The following is an 18,775-nucleotide window of genomic DNA, read 5'->3' on the forward strand; positions in this document are numbered from 1 at the left end:
GAGAAACTGGGTCTACACCACACACCTTCCTCCTCCCAGGTGAGAGCTGTCTACACCACACAGCTTCCTCCTCCTCCTCCCAGGTCAGGGCTGTGTCTACACCACACACCCTCCTTCTCCTCCCAGGTGAGGGTTGGGTCTACAGGACACGCAGGCCCACATCCTGGCTCCTTCCCTTGGGTGCTGTTTCCCACGGAGCCTGCTCCGAGACCATCCCCTGTGATTGCCAGGGGCCGGCGTTGCAGACGTTGTCAGTGCCTTTAGATGTGGCGCCTCGGAGGCAGAGGCGATAGTGTTCTTTGGCCTTGGGCTTTCTACATGAAATGGGCCACCTGTTGCAGGTGGTGTTTCCCGTGTGCCACTCTGATTCCCTGGGAATCAGTTCAGTGTGGCATTTTCTTTCTGGGGACGATGACAGAGGGGACTAGGAGGTGTATGATGCCACTTGTTCCTTAGGGACATACTGAGCAACTTAAATGACAACAGTTCAAGCAGAGGTGACACCGCGGTTGGGTGACCGTGGCTCTGTGACTTCCCTCGGACTTCAGTGTGGCTCCGGGGCTGGTTAGCTTTCAGGTTAAGCTGTGCTGAGCGAGGGGTGAGGTGGCGGCAGGGACGGCAGCCCGGCTGTGGTGTGAGGACCTCGCCGCGTGGCTTACACGGGTCGCTGTGACAGGGTGTCCGGCAGAAGCAGCCCGTCCTCCCGGGGTGGCCGTGGGGCGGCCTGGGGGCAGGGTGTGCGCTAGAGCTCTGTGCCTCCCTCCGCCCGCAGGACGTGGTCAACACGCACCCCGGCCTGTCCTTCCTCAAGGAGGCGTCCGAGTTCCACTCGCGCTACATCACCACCGTGAGTGTCCCGCCCTCCTGCCCCTGGGGACGCCTCGCCGCCCTCCGACCCTGCCCTGCGCCCTCCTGACTCCGCCCCTCCTCGCTGCCCTCCGACCCCGCCCCTCCTCGCTGCCCTCCGACCCCGCCCTGCGCCCTGGCTCCCCCAGCTCCCTTTCCCGTGATGGAGGCGACCTCAGTCAGGTGGGGTCCCGCAGTGTGGCCCCCTGCACCCGGCCCGCCCCGCCCCAGGCTGATAGATGCCTCCCGCAGGTCATCCAGAGGATCTTCTACACGGTCAACAGGTCCTGGTCGGGGAGGATCACCTGCGCGGAGCTCAGGAGGAGCAGCTTCCTGCAGGTGGGCGGGGCGGGCCGGGCAGGTGGACGGGCAGCCTCCCTCCTGGCGAGACCCCGGGCGCGTCCCCCCACGCCCCGCAGGCTGAGCGCGCGGTGGCACGGGGACAGCACCTGCCCACGCGGGGCCCCTGGGGTGCCGGACGCTGCCCGACGTGGGAGCCGGGGCTTCCCGACCCCCCCTGAGCCGCCGCGAGCAGCCCGGAGCCCTGCGCCCCGCACAGCCACGCCCGCGCCGGAGCCTCACCGCGCGGAGGCCCGTGCGTCACCCGCGTGCTGGGGTTGCCCCGGCAGAACGTGGCCCTCCTGGAGGAGGAGGCGGACATCAACCAGCTGACTGAGTACTTCTCCTACGAGCACTTCTACGTCATCTACTGCAAGTTCTGGGAGCTGGACACGGACCACGACCTGCTCATCGACGCGCAGGACCTGGCGCGACACAACGACCATGGTGAGCACGTGGCCTGGGGCGCACAGGACGGGCGGGCATCCTCCTTTGGCCTTCTGCGGGGTTCTTTGACCCGAGCCTTCTCCTGCCCTCCCTGCCCCGTGTCCGTGTGGGCACCGCGTGTGTGTGGGCGAGCTGTCTGTCTGCTCCCCCCAGAGCTTATGGTCAGCGAGAGGTGCTCAGCCATGGGGGCTGAGTGCACCACGGACACAGCTGGGCCCCCGCAGAATCGGGGCCGCGGTCCCTGCGAACCCCTCTGCCCCAGCTCCAGCTTCACGTCCCTGTGAGCTCCTGTGGTGTCCACTCGCCGCATCGGTCGGAGTGATGTGTGGGGTTGTTTGTCATAGCGTGGCCTGTAGGGCTGACGTGGCCTGTAGGGCTGACGTGGCCCTACTCAGTGGCCCTGCTCATCACAGGGACCAGAGTCTTGGTGGCCAGGACAGGGCAGGGCACAGCCAGAGGCTTCTGGAACAATCCACTTGGATTGCTGAGGAGGCTGCTTTGACGGAATACTTTCCTCTTCTATCCTGGGAAACCCAGAGGGGTCGTCCCTGTGACATTAGGACAGAGGGCGCAAGGCTCAGAGCAGGCTCTGCGGTGTGAGGTTGTTCCCTTGGACATGGTCTTCTTTCCAAATGTCATTAGACTAGGGCGGTCTCAGTCACCGCTGTTAGTTCCACAGGGCCTTCTGGAACAAACTAGTACAAACCTGGGGGCTTAAACAACAGGAATTCACCCTCCCCCAGGCCCGGAGCCCAGGAGTGTGAGACGCAGGGGTCTCGGGGCCGCGCTCCCTCCGCAGGCTCCAGGGGAGGCTCCTTCCTGCCTCTCCCAGCTCCTGGGGGCTCCAGGGGTCCCTGGGCTTGTGGCCGCGTCACTCCAGCCTCTGCCTCCATCTCCACGTGGCTTCTCCTCTGCGTCTGTGTTTCCTCTGCTGTCTCTTAGGGGGACACCTGTCATCGGATTTAGGGCCCTCCCTGATACAGGAGGGTCTCATCTTGAGATCCTTCACTAATTACATCTGCCAAGAGCCCGTTTCTACAAAAGGTCCCGTTCCCGGGTACCAGAGCTCAGGACGTATGTTTGGGGGCACAGTTCAGGCCATAGCAGCGCCCCGTCATTTCTCATCAGGGGAGACTTGACCCAGGCAGGAGGCGTTGGGGGTGGGGCAGAGACTGTCTCCATCTCCCCATCTCACGGGTGTAGTGTTTATCACGGGGGAACTGCGTCCCCCAAATGCACATGTTGGAGCCCAGGACCTCAGACTGGGGCTGTGGTTGGAGACGGGTCTTTAAAGAGGTGATTGAGGTAAACTGAGGCACTAGGGTGGGCCCTGATCCGACAGGACTGGTGTCCCTATAAGCAGAGGAGACGAGGACACAGACATGCACAGAGGGTCTACCCGTGAGGACACAGGGAGAAGACGGCGTCTACACGCCCAGGAGAGAGGCCTCAGGAGACGCCTTGAGCTCGGGTTCCAGCCTGCAGGATGTGGGGGGGGCAGCCCTGTGGTTTAGGCTCCTCGGTCTGTGTGTTCCTGCAATGCCGGGGCCTGCGCTGCCCGAGACCGTCCGTGCCTTGCACCGTGTCTCAGTCGCGTTCCGGTTGCAACGCGTTTGTTCCCGAGAGCGCAGCTGGGGTGCGGGACGTGGGCAGCTGAGACGCGGGTGTCTGAGGCGTGGGAACGCGTTCGTTCTGCCCTTCGCAAACCTGACTGGCAGCCCCCGGCAGCTTCCACTGCGGGTCCGACCTGGGGATCGGCCCCCGCAGCGGGAAAGGCCGTGAGCACGCGGGGGGCGCCTGCGGGGACAGCGGGTCCGGGACCCGCCTGCCCTGGGCCTCTCAGCGCGTCGGCCGCGGACGCCCGGGCTCTGCTCTCAGGCCGCGTGTGGGCTGGGGCCCCCGCGTCCCTGCTCACGAGCCCGCGTGTCCCTGCTCACAAGCGCACGTGTCCTTGCAGCCATTTCTGCCAAGATGATCGACAGGATCTTCTCGGGGGCGGTGACACGGTACGTACGACCGGCGACTCGGGTCCCGTCCTCTGCGCACCCGGGCGAGAGCCCCAGACAGACCTCCCCATTCCCGCCACCGTGAACTCGCTGGGCTCGGACGGGGATGGCTTTGTCACGCGAGGCCCCCAGGGAGGGATGCGTGAGCTGTCACTTGAGGTGCTAAATAATGGGACACACGCCTGTCGTGGGAGGTCCCCAGGGGACCCCTCTCTCGAGGCGAGTCCTCAGTGCGGGGACAGCACAGGCCCCAGCGGAGGTGTCAGGCGCTGGGCGTCACAGCGACTCTGGGGAGCGTGTGAGGCCTTCAGGTGGCCGTGACCGCTTGTGACCCCACCGGGATCTGGAAGCCCCACGGCCCCTCCCGCGGAGGGCGGGGACCCCCGAGGCTCCTCCGGCCGCGCCCTGGGCAGGGACCGCACCCTTCCCCCTGCTCACGGGCGTCTCTGTCTCTCAATGCCGGCCGCAAACCCAGAGGCAGAAAAGTACAGAAAGAAGGGAAAATAAGCTACGCCGACTTTGTCTGGTTCTTGATCTCGGAAGAAGACAAAAAAACCCCGACCAGGTGGGTGTTGGGCGGCAGGGTCAGAAGCCGCGGACGGGACGGTGGGCGTGGCGCTCGGCGGGTTTGCGATGGTGGGCGTGGCGATGCGAGTGCGGCTGCGCGTGCGTGGCAGTGGGCGTGGCGATGCGAGTGCAGCTGCGCGTATGACAGTGGGCGTGGCACTGGCAGTGTCTCTGTGCGTGCGTGCCAGTGGGCGTGGCACTCTGCGTGGCTGTGCGTGCGTGACAGCGTGGCACTACCAGTCCGGCTGTGCGTGCGCGACAGTGGGCGTGGCACTCCCAGTGTGGCTGTGCGTGCGTGACAGTGGGCGTGGCACTCCCAGTGTGGCTGTGCGTGCGCGACAGTGGGCGTGGCACTTACAGTCCGGCTGTGCGTGCGTGACAGTGGGCGTGGCACTCCCAGTGTGGCTGTGCGTGCGTGACAGGGGGCGTGGCACTCCCAGTGTGGCTGTGCGTGCGTGACAGTGGGCGTGGCACTCCCAGTGTGGCTGTGCGTGCGTGACAGGGGGCGTGGCACTTACAGTCCGGCTGTGCGTGCGTGACAGGGGGCGTGGCACTTACAGTCCGGCTGCGCGTGCGTGACAGGGGGCGTGGCACTCCCAGTGCGGCTGCGCGTGCGTGACAGGGGGCGTGGCACTTACAATCCGGCTGTGCGTGCGTGACAGCGGGCGTGGCACTCTGCGCGGCTCTCCTGCGGAGGGGGGTGGGCAGGGCTGTCCCCGGCGGGTCCCCGCGGTGCAGGGCTGTCCCGGCTTGGGGCTGAGCAGCCGTGCGCCCGCAGCATCGAGTACTGGTTCCGCTGCATGGACCTGGACGGGGACGGGGCGCTGTCCATGTTCGAGCTGGAATACTTCTACGAGGAGCAGTGCCGCCGGCTGGACAGCATGGCCATCGAGGCCCTGCCCTTCCAGGACTGCCTGTGCCAGATGCTCGACCTGGTCAAGCCGCGCAGCGAAGGTGGCACCCGGGGCAGGGGCAGCGCGGGGAGGGGACGTACCCGTGTGAGGGACCTGCGGGAAGGGCCGTCCCCACGGGGCTGGTGAGGACGCAGCGCCAGCGTGCATCGTGTTCTTGCTCAGGGCCACCCCCCGCGAGGACGTCAGTGTCGCCCGGGGTGACCTCCGGGCCGCTTGGGGATGGGAGCCCAGGGCAGGGAACGCGTGTCCTCACGGTGGGGGGGCACTTGCGGTGTCGGCACTGACGTTCAGGGACCGTCATGGATTTTGTGTTGACACAGCACAGGGATCCCAGCCCCGTGTGTTCCCCAAATCCCTCTGATGCCAGAGGGACGGGGGCGGGGGCAACATTCTCCCCAAAGTCGGTCCCTGCAGGGACAGGGGAGACTCTCCCTACACTGAGTCCCTACGGGGACAGGGGGGACCCTCCTTAAACTCCGCCACCTCAGTTAGCTTTGTGCTCTGTGTTTCGGAATCGAGGTCTGAATCCGGGGGTTGGCAACTTTGGGAACGTTCAGAGATGGGGACACACCGGCCACCTCTTGTCCCTAGCTGTGGCTTCTCCCTGTCTGTACTGTTCCAACAGCTTCCCTCGCGGGGACCAGGCAGCGTCTGTCATTTCAGGTCCACGGGCGCCCCCTGGTGGCCGGCGCCCTCCTCTGTCCCGCGCACGGGCCCCCGCGTGCCTGAGGCCTTGCACGCTTCAGTGCACGCTCGGAACCCCTTGAGTCCCCTTTACACAAGCCGGGCGCGGTGGAAGCACGTAGCCCCGTACCGCATCCTGCCGCGGGTGTCATCACCGCACGCCACGCTGAGTGCGGGCCCCTGACAGCCGTGTGTCTCTGCCGCGCTCCGCCCCGCAGGGAAGATCACGCTGCACGACCTGAAGCGCTGCAAACTCGCCAACGTCTTCTTCGACACGTTCTTCAACATCGAGAAGTACCTGGACCACGAGCAGAAAGAGCAGGTCTCCCTGCTCAGGGTGAGTGCGGTGGGGCGGGCAGGCTCGCGGCCACCACGCCACCTGTGCCCCGTGACACGCGTGCGTCCCCCAGGAGAGTGACAGCGACGGCCCGGAGCTCTCGGACTGGGAGAAGTACGCGGCGGAGGAGTACGACATCCTGGTGGCCGAGGAGGCCGCGGGGGAGCCCTGGGACGACGGGTGAGCGAGCCTGCGGGGACGTGGGGGGCAGTGGGGACGTGGAGGGTGGCGGGGACATTTTCCGCAATTTGTGACCTGTTCTCTTACCGTCGTCTGTCAGGGAGGAGCTCTCGGTCCTGGTGAGGTGCCACCTCCCATTGATTGCTTTTACGGCTGTGCTTTTGCTGGTAAGGCCACGAAGCCATTGCTGATTCCAAAGCCACAAAGGTTTTCCCGTGCAGGTGTTGTCTTTTCACATTTTACCTGAGGTCTGTGATCCATTTGCAGTAGACTTTCCTGAGGGTGTGGAGCACGTTCGCTCTCGTGCACATGGATATCAGTTGTCCCCGTGGCCATTTTGGCAAAGCCCTGGAGTTACCAGCCGTTTCTGAACTTCACTCAGATCTGTTGGTGTGGGTCTGTCCGTGCCCACACACGGTGCCGTGCCGGTGCGGGTCTGTCCGTGCCCACACACGGTGCCGTGCCGGTGCGGGTCTGTCCGTGCCCACACGCGGTGCCGTGGCCGCGGCTGTGTCGTGGGCACTGAAGTCGCGGAGCGGGACCCTCCGGCCGCGCTGCTGTTCGCAAGCGTCTGGGCCCTTCCGCCTGCGCTGCCTGCTGTGTGCATGTTGGCGTCAGCACAGCGCTCGCCGTGGGGGTGAGCATCGGTGTCGGGACCACACGGGCCCCGTCTGTCCCCCTGGTCCGTGTCTCTCCCCGACCAACTCCGAGGTCAGCCCTGGGGCAGCGACCTAATTTGCAGTCCTGAGGTGAGGGCTCGCCCATGCTCTTCTCAAAAATTTTTTTTTTTTTTTTTTTTTTTTTGAGACAGAGTGTCACTGTGTTGCCCGGGCTAGAGTGAGTGCCGTGGCGTCAGCCTAGCTCACAGCAACCTCAAACTCCTGGGCTTAAGCGATCCTACTGCCTCAGCCTCCCGAGTAGCTGGGACTACAGGCATGCGCCACCATGCCCGGCTAATTTTTTCTATATATATTTTTAGTTGTCCAGATAGTTTATTTCTATTTTTAGTAGAGACGGGGTCTCGCTCAGGCTGGTCTCGAACTCCTGACCTCGAGCGATCCACCCGCCTCGGCCTCCCAGAGGGCTAGGATTACAGGCGTGAGCCACCGCGCCCGGCCTTCAAAAATTTTTATTATTTTTATAGTCAGGGTTTTTCTCTGTCAGCCAGGCTGGAGTGCCGTGGCGTCATCACAGCTCACTGCAGCCTCCACCTCCTGGGCTCCAGCCATCCTCCTGCCGCAGCCTCCACCTCCTGGGCTCCAGCCATCCTCCTGCCTCAGCCTCCCCAGCAGCGGGGACTACAGGCATGTGCCACCATGCCCAGCTAATTTTTCTATTTTAATAGAGGCAGGGTCTTGCTAGGTTGCCCAGGCTGATCTTGAACTTCTGGCCTCCGAAAGTGCTGGGATCACAGGCGTGAGCCACTGGGCCCGGCCAACACTTTTTCCATCCCCACATGGCGTTGGCTATTCTGGTCTCTTTGCCTTTATGTGTAAATTAAGAATAAGGTTGTTTATTTCTACAAAACCTTCTGCTGACACTTTGACCGAGGTTTTGATGGAAGACGAGATTGACGTGGGGACAGTTGGTGTCTTGTCACAGCACACGGCTGGTCCGCTGACCTGTCCCCTTCCACTCAGGTCTCCTCTGCCTCCTGCCATCAGCGTCTCACAGCTCTGGGGGCAGGTTCTATGTGGATTCTGTGAGAGTTGTTTGTATTTCATAATTCTTTGGTGTTGTGAAACGTACTTTCTAAATTCCCATCTCCCGCTGTTCACCAGCAGCTTAAACGCACTAGTTCTAACGGCTTTTCACGGGCTCTTTGGGGTTTTCCACGTAGACAGTCAGGTGTCCGTGAATGGGTCAGCTTGACCCTTTTCAGCGCTCTGTATGCGTTTTCTTTACTTCTCCTGCCTGTGGCTGCCCAGAACCTGCAGCCTGGTGGGGGTGGCAGTGGGGTGGGGCTGGGGCATTTGCTTGGTCCCAGGCTTGGGTGGGACGCGTCTCGACCTTCCCCGTGGCGCCCACCTGTCAGCTGGGGGAGGTCCCTTCCATCCTCGTTTGCCGGGACTGTGTAGTGAGGCTGAAGCTTGTCAGCGGCCTCAGCTGGGACGGTCTCTTCCCGCAGTCCCTGTGCAGCAAGTCCCAGCCAGGGACCTGCCGCGGTCGCAGTGGCCTCGCGTCCCCCAGTGATGCTGCCCAGTGAGGACACCTGCCCTCCCCGTGTGTGGCGGGTCCCGCTGGCAGAGGGGGCCGCGTCCCGCCTGCGTCCCCTGCAGGGCTTGGTGCTGCTGCTTCCCCGAGTGGGGGAGGATGCGGCAGCGACACCCGCGGGACCCGGGCTCTGCTTTGAGAGCAGCGGTCTGTGCTTTCGTGTTTTGCCTACGTTATTGCCGTGTGAGGTACAGGGCACCGCGTGTCACGTGTACCACTGGGGAGCTTTGACACACGTGCGCGTGCACGAAGCCATTGCCCCAGTCGACACGGCACGGACCTGTGTCCCCCAGAGCCCCCTGCCCCTCCCCAGAGCTGCAGGCCAGTTGGCATTTTCTTGGATTTTACTTAACCGTTTGGTGGGATTTGCCCGTGAAGCCGTAGTGTTGTGAAGTTTTTCACTCAATCCCGTGACAGACACAAGGTGCAGTTCTCTGTCTCTGCTCCAGTGGGCGGTCGGTGGCTTGCGCCTTTCAGGACTGGTCCAGTCTCCCGGGTCGTGCACTTTGGTACTGTTCACAGAATTCTCCGGTTGTGATTTTACTGTCGGCAGAGTCCAGTGACACCGCCTCCCATGTCCCCAATATCAACGATTTCTGTTTCTGTGACCGTGTGGCGTGGGGTTGTCAGGCGCAGTGACCCTCTCACAGACCCACCGTGCCTGGTCCTGTGTGTCCCTTTCTGTTGCTCCCTGCTGCGACCTTCCTTCTCATCCTCCTCAAGTTCGCTCAGGGCATTGACGGGGCCTCTGTTCTCCCTGCGTGTCCGTGACAGGTGGGATGGCGTGTCCTCTCTGTGGCCCTGCGCTCGGACTCCCCGGGCCCCGTACGCGTGGAGACGGTGGCCCCGGCTCCGTGGAGGGGCGTCTCAGCCCTGTCCCACCCCACACCACCTTCCTGCTGAGCCGGGAGGCCCATCCGCGTCCTGCCCCACGGCCTCGGCTGGCTGTCCCCGACGTGCATGTGTGTCACTGTCCCTCCTGCTCAGTTCTCTGCCCAGGCAGCTGACCCTGGGTCCCCACTCTCTAGAACCTTCCATGCTCTCTTCTCCTGCCATAACCTGCAGAGCAGCTGTGGCCACCGGCCACATCCTGTGTCCCCCCCGACATCCGTCCCCCGTGCTGTTGGTGTTAAGTCGAGGTGCGCCCAGGTGCCGCGCTCTGGTCCCTGGCTGTGCAGGCCCGTTGGGGACAGTGACCGCCGGTCGGGAGCAGCAGTGTTTCCGCAGGGGAGGACAGGGCTCTGCGTGTCTGGGCTGTGCTGGGTTCCAGAAGAGACCGTGCCATGTGCTGTGCAGAAACCAGGCAGCACTGGCTGTCACTGCTGAGATGTCGAAGGGGAGCATGTGTCACGGTCCTTCCCCTGCTGTGTGTTGTGGTGACAGTCTCGGTGGTGGCCTCGGGTGCAGCGAGTGTGTCTTGAAGGGTCTTGGAGGAATGTGCCTGAACGGACCGAGGGCAGGCCCACTTTTTATGCAAATGGCCCTCCCTGTCACGGGGCCGCCGTCCCCTCCCAGGCGGTGCTGGGGGGCAGGCGTGCGGCCCCGGGGCAGGGCGCGTGCTCCGAGCCCTCACGGCCGCCATTGCAGGTACGAGGCGGAGCTGAGCCCCGTGGAGCAGAAGCTGAGCGCGCTGCGCACCCCCCTGGCCCAGAGGCCCTTCTTCGAGGCGCCCTCGGCCCTGGGCGCCGTGGAGCTGTACGAGTTCGCCTGCACCGACGAGGACCTGCCGCCACTGTGACGCCCGCCGGCCAGTGTCCATCCACATGGCCCGCCGGACACGGTGGCTTCCGTGTAAAAACAAACTGTTGAGTTGTTGAACTGTCTTTTGTGGCAGATGACGTGCGTTTGTATGGAATGATAAATTTTTATTTATTCACGGAAGCGTGTCCCACGTTTGTTCCCGCCTGTCTCTGGGGCCGGCGCCGGGACACACTCGGGGGCCACCCGTGGGCCAGGGCAGGCTCCGGCGTGGAGGCCCCCAGCCCGGCCGGCGTCTGCAGTGTGCGCTCCCGTCCGTCGTGCTGGCCGAGCAGCCCCGGGGACCGGCGCCCCTGGGGCAGGGCCGGTGCTGTTGTGCCTGTTGCACACTGGCTCGAGGCGCCGCCCGCAGCGTGGAGCGTGTTCACGGGAAGGAGACTCGCTTGCTGTGCGCAGGTCTGAGAGCGTTGCTGAATGAGCAGAGAAGGACTTCCGGTCGTGGGCTGGGTTCCTTCGCCGCAGCCGGGGAGGTACCTCGGTGCGGGTTCGGGCCGTTGACAGGGGTCTCACAGTCACCCACGCGGAGACAAGGCCACAGTCCCGGGAGGGCCCGTGGGCTTCAGCGCCAGGGTGAGCAACCGAAGGCTCCAGAACAGCCCCCGTCCGGGGAGGCCACGCGCACCACGGAGCGTCAACCCTGCTGAGCTCCCGGCCACGACCCACCTGCTCCCTGCACAGGCCCCGCGTGGCCCACGGCAGGCAGGGTCACGGGCGGTGACGACGGCTTCGCGGCCTGTCCTTGCTGAACACGACAGGAGGAAGGGGAGGGCCGGCTGTCAGCACGGCAGGAACACGCATGACCACACGGGTCTGTGTTCACAGCCTGCGAGGCCTCCTCCCTGCCCAGCCATGCTCGGCGGCAGCAGCCCGTCTGTCCACACGGAGCCCAGCAGCTCCCCGACCGCGGAACTGCGCGCCGCGCATGTAGGGTGTGGCCATGAGGGGGGGCCCTGTCGGCCTGTGTCCCTGGGCCGTGGGCTCTTCAGCCAGAGCTGGGAGAGCGGAATGGGGGGTACAGGCCGGGTGCCCTCCACCCACCCTCTCACATGGCTGGGCACCATGGGTGGTGCCCGCTGAATGCCCGGAGGGTGGGCCGGCCTGGGTCTGCTGCGGCCACGAGTGAGCTCCGTGGGGCCAGGGCCCCCGCCTACCCCGCCAGCCCCTCGGGCCCCCAAGGTGCACAGGGCACACACAGGCCCCAGCTGGGGGCACACTCGGGCACACACGTGGGCAGGGGGGTCCAGCCGTGGCCACTCTGGAAAAATGACCAGCCTGGGCCCCGGCTCCCCCACCGTCACCCCCAGACGCCCCTGGCCCCCCCGGCAGGCTGTGCACCACGTTGGCATCCGCGCTGGGGGACTCGGAGTCCCTGGGACAGGACGTCCACATTTAAGACATTACCGTGGGGGACACAGCACAGCCCCAGCCCAGGTCCTCCAACCCTCAGGTCCCCACAGCGCCTGCCTTCCTGGCGCTGCTGGGACTGCCAGGCCTGGGCCACCAGCCCCTGGCACCCTCTGCAAGTGACTGTGCAGAGCAGCCTGGTCCCCGGAGCCTCCTCGAGGGGACCCTGCTGCCCCCACCCCTTCATCACGGGTTCTCCAGGGGCAGCCCCAGCCCACCTGAGGAGCACCACGAGGCCCGTCCCAGAAGGTGACCACGAGGTGACCACTGGCCACTACCCCATGAAGCTCTCGGCCACTTCCCGCTGCCCCGAGGCCAACGCCAGCCACCTCCCCCTGGGAGCAAGCAGGTCCCGAGGCAGGTGGGTGAATGGGGGCACCGCGGGCTTCTCCCCAGCACAGATGGGCATGGCAGGGTGCACAGAGCATGGGGAGGACAGCGGGGCACAGGGGCTCCCAGCCAGGAACGGTGCACAAAGGGTTCCGGATGGTCCCAGGGTCCACGGCATGAGGTGAGCGGGCAGGTGGGGACGTTCCCAGGAGCGTGAGGTGGGAGCCGGAGCCAGAGGGGACGGGGCCTGGACAGCCGAGAGGACACAGAAGCGGCGGGTGGAGGCTGATGGAGAAATGACCTCACAGGAGGAGATGGAGGGCGGGACCAGGACAGCCCCCTGGGGAGGGAACGAGGACCTGGGGGACCCTGCCAGGGCCGTCTCAGACACGCAGCCCCGGACCAGAGCAGCACCTGGGACAATGCTGGACCCCCGACCCCTGCACTCGCTGCCTGTCACAACGGGGGACCAGCCCTGTCTGCAGCGACGCCCCAACACTGGCGCTCATGGCCCCAGGACAGCCCCTCGTCCACGCCACAGGCCGGGGCGGGCGTCTCAGCACCACCCTCACCGGGTCCCAGCCCAGGCCGGGGACACCCCTGTGTGACGAGGGGCCTTGTGGAGGGGCAGCACCACGGGGGCTGGAGTCGCCTGAAGCTCTGATCTGCCAGGTGCAGGCGTGGTGGCGGGACCGTCCCTTGAGGCTGACGAGGAACGCAGGTGCCCGACGGCTGCCTGAGAGCACAGACTCCACCCGGCGCGGAGGAAGCAACCTCACCTGCGCTCGCAGCCCTGGAGGGGTTCCTAGGTGGGCCCTGGGCGAGGCAGAGCCCACAAGGGCGTCTGGTGTCCAGCTGGAGCCCATCCCCAGGGCAGCTTTGCAGTCCCAGAGCAGTCGGCCCCGGTGACACCATGGTGAGGACAAGTGGGTTCCGGGGGACGTGGCCCAGGCGCTGCCCCTCCCCCCCAGCCCTCGTGGAAGGTGCTGTTTTCACCTGGGACTTGCGTAGATGCCCTGAGGGCTCACGTCCCTGTCCCCAAGGCCAGCACGCCCACGGCCCACAGCCTAGAAGGAGGGAGGGGCCAGGTGGGGACGCCAAGGAGCCCACCGGGCGCTGCCCTGTCCCCCTGCTCAGATGCACGTGACGAGGACACACCTGTCCCTGGAAAGCACGGGAGTGAGGCAGGGCATGTACGGAGCAGAGGTGACTGGGGGCACAGGTGTGCCCAAGCGTCCCTCGGTCCCCCAGGAGGGCAGGCCAGGCAGGGGGTCAGCTGGGGCCTGCGGTTTGGGCTTGGTTCCCGGTGGGGCCGAGGGTGGGGGCTCCGATGGGACGGGGCGCAGGGGGAGGGACTGGCTGGGTGAGGACAAGGAGCCCTCGGAGCAGGAGGTGCAGGCCCAGTGGGTCCCAGGCTCGGAGGCCCACAGCCCGGCCACGGCCCAACCCTGAGGCAGCGGCCACATGTCCTAGACACGGACAGCCGCGGTTGGGGTTCCTGGCGCCCGATCTCCCCACCTGGGAACCTTCTGTGTTTCCAAGCTCAGCCCTGACCACCATCTCCGGGGATGCCAACCCTCCTCCTGGCCCTCCCATCCCTGCAGGTCCCCTCGGTCCCCAGCCTCACCCATCCTGTGGGCTCCGAACCGACCGACCCACCTGCAACAGGCTGGACTTGAAGGTCAGAGGGCGCCAGAGTCCACCCTCCCTCCCTGCACGTCTCCCCCCAAGGACAAGCCCACCCGCCAGGCCTCAGGCCACAGGAGCAGGTGCCCTGGGAGGCTGGAGTGGGAGGGGAGGGGGACAGAGAGGCTGGAGAGGAGGGGAGGAGGGGGTGCAGCCCCAGGACACTTGTCAGTGGCCGCCCCTGTGCTGTCCAGGCTTGGGGGAAGGATCCCCACACACACAAGCCCCGTCTGCGGTAGACCTGAGCTGTCAGCACCCCGTGTCTGAGGGGACGCAGCCTCCCGGGTGGGCACGAGCCCTGCCTGGCACGAACCTCTCCACCAAGTCTGAACCGGCAGACGCTGCCCACGGGTCAGGACTCTGCTACCCTGGCTGTAAGCTCATGGGAACAGCCCTCTGGGCCCACGGGCAGACCCCTCACAGGTCGTGGACACATGTGGCACTGCCAACCCCCTGTCCAAGCTCACAGCCAGCTGGCAAGTGCCTGTGAGGTGCTCCCACCCCCAGGCTTGGTTACATGACACGCCCCACCCGGGCCCTGCGGGACAGCTCCTCAGACCCAGTGACAGGAGCCCCCCTGTAACCCGGGACATGGTCAGAGTGGACCACGGTGGGCACCAGCCCAGGTCCCCTGCATGGAGGCTTGAACGCCGCTGGAGTGTCACCCGAGTCCCCTTCTACACACCATGGCCCATGGGGACCCTCGCATGCCTGTGTCCTGCCCACGGGTGCAGCTGTCCTCAGCCCCGCAGCTGGGCCCACGACAGCCCTGGCCACAGGGGGACTCTGCTCCCTGGGAACTGCCCCTCTGTGGGTCAGGGGCCCCCCCCCCAGGTCTCCCTAGGGTGACACAGACTGTCCCACACAGCCACAGAAAGAGTGACGTGAGCGGATGAGGGACCACACTCCCGGCAGGGAAGGAACACTCCCAACATGCATGCAGGCCCCACCCAGGGCTCCCCCATGACAGGGGCTCTGGGGACGGCCCCCCAGCACAGCACCCAGGCCCTGACCCGCGATGGAGACGGCATGGACGGCACGTGCAGTTTGACAGTTCACAGGGCACACAACGGGATGATGCCACAGCCCCGCCCCGCGTCACAGTCCCTCAGCCCCCCAAGTCCTGGGCTCCCCGCAGGGCCACCGCCCCCAGGCACTCGTGTGGCCCCACCAATGCTGGGATCGCGGGGGGACCTCAGAGACGGGAGCAGGACCCTGAGGCTGGAGGAGCCGCCCTGGGCCTCCATCCAGCTGCCCCGGAGCTGCAGAGAAGGCAGTTATGGTTCCGCTCCCGTCTACAGGCAGGACGGGGCATCCCACGGGGCGTGGGGTCGGCACGGGGCTGTGACTGCGATGGGCATCCTCCGCACCCCAGCAACACCCGACCTGTGGACGCGGCGGACCACATCCCGGGCCCTGGGCAGTCTGAGCCTGGCGTGGGTGTGGAGTGACAGGCCAGGAGGCGGCCGGGGTGGGAAGGGCCGCCGCGGAGCTGCACGGGGTCCCAGGCCGGGCCGAGGCATCCACGGGCATCTGGTACAGCGGCGGGAGCCGCATGGTGGAAGCTCAAGCCTGGAGGGCTCCAAGTCCCAAGGTCACAGGTCACAGGTCACAGGTCGTCCTCACAGACACCAGCAACTGCGCCTGCTCAGAGTCCATATCCAGGTCACAGGTCGTCCTGACAGACACCCGCAACTTCGCCTGCTCAGACTCCCCACCCATGTCACAGGTCACAGATCGTCCTGAAAGACACCAGCAATTGCAGCTGCTCACAGTCCACATCCAGGTCACCGGTCGTCCTGACAGACAGCAGCAACTGTGAGTGATCAGAGTCCACATCCAGGTCATAGGTCATTCTGACACACACCCGCAACTGCGCCTGCTCAGACTCCACACCCAGGTCACAGGTCACAGGTCGTCCTGAGAGACACCCGCAATTGCGCCTGCTCAGACTCCACAGCCAGGTCACAAGTCACATTCTGTCGTGTCACACACCAGCAACTGCGCCTGCTCAGAACCCATATACAGGTCACAGGTCGTCCTGACACACACCCGCAACTGCGCCTGCTCATACTCCACATCAGGTCACAGGTCATCCTGACACACACCAGCAACTGCGCCTGCTCAGAATCCACATCCAGGTCAAAGGTCATCCTGAAACACACACCCACAACTGCGCCTGCTCAGACTCCCTACCCAGGTCACAGGCCTTCGTGACAGACATGCGCAACTGCGCCTGCTCTGAGTCCACATCCAGGTCACCGGTCGTCCTGACAGACAGCAGCAACTGTGAGTGATCAGAGTCCACATCCAGGTCATAGGTCATTCTGACACACACCCACAACTGCGCCTGCTCAGACTCCACACCCAGGTCACAGGTCACAGGTCGTCCTGAGAGACACCCGCAATTGCGCCTGCTCAGACTCCACAGCCAGGTCACAAGTCACATTCTGTCCTGTCACACACCAGCAACTGCGCCTGCTCAGAGTCCATATCCAGGTCACAGGTCGTCCTGACACACACCCGCAACTTCGCCTGCTCAGACTCCACACCCAGGTCACAGGTCACAGATCGTCCTGAAAGACACCAGCAATTGCAGCTGCTCACAGTCCACATCCAGGTCACCGGTCGTCCTGACAGCAGCAACTGTGAGTGATCAGAGTCCACATCCAGGTCATAGGTCATTCTGACACACACCCACAACTGCGCCTGCTCAGACTCCACATCAGGTCACAGGTCATCCTGACACACACACCAGCAACTGCGCCTGCTCAGAATCCACATCCAGGTCAAAGGTCATCCTGAAACACACACACACACACACACACACACACACACACCCACAACTGCGCCTGCTAAGACTCCCTACCCAGGTCACAGGTCTTCCTGACAGACATGCGCAACTGCACCTGCTCTGAGTCCACATCCAGGTCACAGGTCGTCCTGACACACACCTGGAACTGCGCCTGCTCAGAGTCCACACCCAGGTCACAGGTCACAGGTTGTCCTGACAGACACCAGCACCTGCACCTGCTCACAGTCCACATCCAGGTCACAGGTCATCCTGACACATACCTGCAACTGCGCCTGATCAGACTCCACATCCAGGTCACAGGTCATCCTGCCACACCCACCCGCAACTGCACCTGCTCAGACTCCCCACCCAGGTCACAGGTCACAGATCGTCCTGACAGACATGTGCAACTGCGCCTGCTCAGACTCCACATCCAGGTCACAGGTCATCCTGAGAGACACCCGCAATTGCGCCTGCTCAGACTCCACACCCAGGTCACAAGTCACATTCTGTCCTGTCACACACCAGCAACTGCGCCTGCTCAGAATCCATATACAGGTCACAGGTCGTCATGACAGACATTCGCAACTGTGCCTGCTCAGACTCCACACACAGGTCACAGGTCGTCCTGACACACACCAGCAACTGCACCTGCTCAGAATCCACATCCAGGTCAAAGGTCATCCTGAAACACACACCCACAACTGCGCCTGCTCAGACTCCCTACCCAGGTCACAGGCCTTCGTGACAGACATGCGCAACTGCGCCTGCTCAGAGTCCACATCCAGGTCACAGGTCGTCCTGCCAGACACCCGCCATTGCGCCTGCTCAGAGTCCACATCCGGGTCACAGGTCGTCCTTCCACGCAACTGCCCTGCTCAGAGTCCACATCCGGGTCACAGGTCGTCCTGCCAGACACCCGCCATTGCGCCTGCTCAGAGTCCACATCCGGGTCACAGGTTGTCATGACAGACAACTGCAACTGCGCTTGCTCAGAGTCCACGTCCGGGTCACAGGTCGTCCTGCCAGACACCCGCCATTGCGCCTGCTCAGAGTCCACATCCGGGTCACAGGTTTTCATGACAGACACCTGCAACTGTGCCTGCTCAGAGTCCACATCCAGGTCACAGGTCGTCCTGCCAGACACCCACCATTGAGCCTGCTCAGAGTCCACATCCGGGTCACAGGTCGTCCTTCCACACACCTGCAACTGCGCCTGCTCAGAGTCCACATCCGGGTCACAGGTCGTCCTGCCAGACACCCGCCATTGCGCCTGCTCAGAGTCCACATCCGGGTCACAGGTTGTGACAGACACCTGCAACTGCGCCTGTTCAGAGTCCACATCCGGGTCACAGGTCGTCCTTCCACACACCTGCAACTGCGCCTGCTCAGAGTGCACAACAGGGTCACAGGTCGTCTTGCCAGACGCGCAACTGTGCCTGCTTAGACTCTACACCCAGGTCACAGGTCGTCCTGACAGACCCAAGCAACTGCGCCTGCTCTGACTCCACAGCCCGGTCACAGGTCACAGGTCACATGTTGTCCTGACAGACACCAGCAACTGTGCCTGCTCAGTCTACCAATGAACCCCAATGGCTCAGCGCAGTGTGGACGGGGCTCAGTCGGGTCCCGCCCAGGGACCGGACTCCCACATTCCCCCAGGTGCCGCCTGGGGATGTCCTCCTGCATTCATCCAGCACAGGTGACCCAAAGAGTCACGTGTGTGAAGAGCCTGCAGCCTGCTTCCCAGACCCAGACAGCCAGGGTCTGTCCATCCTGGTCCAGTGACCAGGGTGACTTCTCTACTGAGAAGCAGGTTTCCCCAAAAAACCCAGACCCCAGGCGGGGCTGAGAGCTCCTGGCCCAGGTGCAGGGCCTTGAACCCTGAGACAGGCAGGAGAGACCAGCCGGCCTGGATGCAGTTGCTTAAGGCATCTGGGGGCCCAAGGACACCTGGAGCAGCCGCTCACCCTGCATCCACAGCTCGAGGGGAGACGCCGACCCCCGGCCTCCATGTGGGACACGCCCCAGCCCTCCACGGCCATGTGAAGGGGACAGGTGGTGGCTTCACCACACGTGTGCAGTGATACACGGAGCAAGGCTGCCATGAGCACCTGTGTCATAAGATGCACGTGACAGGACAGAACGGGGTGCGTGTGATCAGGTGCACACCAGAAGGTGGCAGGAATACACACGTGGTCACTTTCACATGAGAAAGTGGCAGGGACACACGTGTGTGACCAAGTGCACAAGTTGGCAGTTACACATG

General features: G+C 64.3%; 1 protein-coding gene across 2 annotated transcripts in view; it reads left to right on the forward strand.

Annotated features, from left to right (window-relative positions):
- The window catches only part of PPP2R3B (protein phosphatase 2 regulatory subunit B''beta), a 45,917-nt gene extending 35,502 nt beyond the window's left edge, over positions 1-10,415 (forward strand). For both annotated transcript variants that reach the window (XM_045538087.1, XM_045538088.1), the window contains exons 5-13: positions 773-847; positions 1,099-1,185; positions 1,476-1,632; positions 3,590-3,638; positions 4,114-4,203; positions 4,984-5,159; positions 6,022-6,140; positions 6,214-6,320; positions 10,122-10,415. In XM_045538087.1, the coding sequence (XP_045394043.1) occupies positions 773-847; positions 1,099-1,185; positions 1,476-1,632; positions 3,590-3,638; positions 4,114-4,203; positions 4,984-5,159; positions 6,022-6,140; positions 6,214-6,320; positions 10,122-10,272 (1,011 nt within the window). In that variant the 3' untranslated portion in view covers positions 10,273-10,415. The remainder of the gene's footprint in view (positions 1-772; positions 848-1,098; positions 1,186-1,475; positions 1,633-3,589; positions 3,639-4,113; positions 4,204-4,983; positions 5,160-6,021; positions 6,141-6,213; positions 6,321-10,121) is intronic.
- Positions 10,416-18,775: the final 8,360 nt, after the last annotated feature.

Source organism: Lemur catta, chromosome X (genome assembly GCF_020740605.2).
Source record: "Lemur catta isolate mLemCat1 chromosome X, mLemCat1.pri, whole genome shotgun sequence".
Taxonomy (NCBI): Eukaryota; Metazoa; Chordata; class Mammalia; order Primates; family Lemuridae; genus Lemur; species Lemur catta.